The sequence below is a fragment of the Phalaenopsis equestris genome, unplaced genomic scaffold (genome assembly GCF_001263595.1).
Source record: "Phalaenopsis equestris unplaced genomic scaffold, ASM126359v1 Scaffold197188, whole genome shotgun sequence".
Lineage (NCBI taxonomy): Eukaryota > Viridiplantae > Streptophyta > Magnoliopsida > Asparagales > Orchidaceae > Phalaenopsis > Phalaenopsis equestris.
In genome coordinates this window covers 1-1,890 of record NW_018217137.1, presented here as the reverse complement: position 1 = coordinate 1,890, position 1,890 = coordinate 1, and the positions used below count along the sequence as shown (strand labels likewise).

Here is a 1,890-nt window from a genome sequence, read left to right as displayed (position 1 = left end):
AGAAATCATGAACATTTCGGACTAATGACAAATCAGATAGAACAAGACAAGATGAACAAAATCCATACCTGCTTTCTCTTCCCGCCTTCGTCGAACAATACGAACCCTAAGAGTATTTTTCATGACCATCGTAAAATCGAACACTTCGGTGAGATCCACCTCATTCCCTGCATCACTTTTCCATTCGAACTCCCTCACAAGATTGGCCACCAGAAGTTCCAAATGAAGCATGGCGAACGCATAACCTGGACACAACCTCCTCCCCGCCCCAAAAGGCATCATTTTGATCCCCCTGTTTCCGGTTAAATCCACACCTTCCCCCTCCCCGCCGTCCATAAACCTCTCCGGCTTGAATTCCATGGGCTCGTCCCAAGTCCACCGGTCCCAATGCACATCCGCCACAGCAAAGTGCACCTCTGCTCCCACGGGAATCAAATACCCATTCAGCTCAACTTCCTCTTTCACTGAATGCGGCAGAACGAAGTGGGTGGGCGGGTGACGCCGAAGCGATTCGATTATCACCGCTTTTAGATAAGGCATTCTCTGTAAAAACTCCTCCTTTATGATATCTTCCTCGCCTCTTCCTATCAAAGATTCGATCTCTGCAAACACCTTTGACTGAACCTTCGGTTGCTTCACCAGCTCGGCCATGGTCCACTCGAGCGCCGTCGCGGTGGTTGCGGATCCGCTGAGGAATTCGTGGCAGAGGTTCACCATCTCGTAGTCGCTGAGCCCCCGCTCGCCTTCCACGGGAAGGCGTAGATCAAGTAGAGAATCCACGTAACAGTACTCCACGGCGCTGCCTTCCTTCATGTTCTGTTTCCTCTCTCGCCTCGCTTTTATCAGCGGGAGGAAGATTTCTGCCTGCCTCTGTCTCGCATGAACAATATCTTCCCATCTTTTATAAAACAAGAGCTTGGTGATCGAGGGAATGAAAGCGAAGACATTGAAGGTGGAGAAAAGTCTGAGGAGAAATGATTGCAGGTGGTCGATTTCGTGGATGTCGCTTTCCGGGAGCTTTTGGCCGAAACACATGAGCGCGAGGATGGAGAGGAAGGCGTGTTGAAAACTCTGTTTTGGGATGAACTCCTCCCGGCCGGCAAAGGAATGGAGCTTTTCGAGAAGGAGCTGGACGGCCCAGCTTCGTGCCTGGGCGAAGTTACGGAGACTGGAGGAGTGGAGAATTTCGGAAGAGAGGTTGCGGCGGAGGATGCTCCATAGGGAGCCGTGATTAGAAGAGGAGATATCGTTGTTGCCGCCGGTGAGGAAGATGGTGGGCTCGACAGGTGGGGGGCGGTTGGAGAAGGAATCGGCGTGTTTGAAGAGAGCGGTATGGGAGAGATCGGAGCTGGAGATGAAGATGGTGGGGGGAGCGAAGGGAAGGAGACGGAGGCTTAGGATGGGGCCGTGGAGAGAGTGATAGCGACGGAGGAGGACGGTGATTCCTTGAAGGGAACCGCGGTGGGTTACGAGGTGGAGGAGGATGGGAAGGATGGAGATGGAGGGAGGAAGTGGAGCTTTCGATGGTTTGTGGGTATTGAGGAGAGGAAGATGCTTGACAAAGAAGGAGAGGAAGAGAGAGCAGAGGAAGACGAGGAAGAGCGCTGGCCATGGCACGAGTGTCATCGGTCGTCTCTGCTTTGCTGCTGCTTCTGTGGCATGAGCTTATGGAGTTCCGGCTCTTCGATGCCCTGTATATGTTTGGAGGATTAGAAGGGGGTTAGTATCAGATTCAAAAGTGGTAAATTTATTAAATTTGCTATTAGTATTGTTTAAGAAAATAATCAACTTTTTTTTCTTTATATATATTGTTTTAGAAAGTTATTTTAATCAAATTCTAGTTTAAATATTATCATATTTTCATCTTTTTTTTCTCCAAAAAAAAAAAAA

General features: G+C 49.5%; 1 protein-coding gene across 1 annotated transcript; it reads right to left on the bottom strand.

Moving 5' to 3' along the window:
- Positions 1–68: 68 nt before the first annotated feature.
- Positions 69–1,704, bottom strand: LOC110035301 (cytochrome P450 89A2-like; the record flags this gene model as incomplete). The annotated part of the gene is made up of 1 exon (XM_020739535.1): positions 69–1,704. A coding segment is annotated over exon 1 (1,558 nt), but the record flags the coding sequence as incomplete, so codon positions are not given.
- Positions 1,705–1,890: the final 186 nt, after the last annotated feature.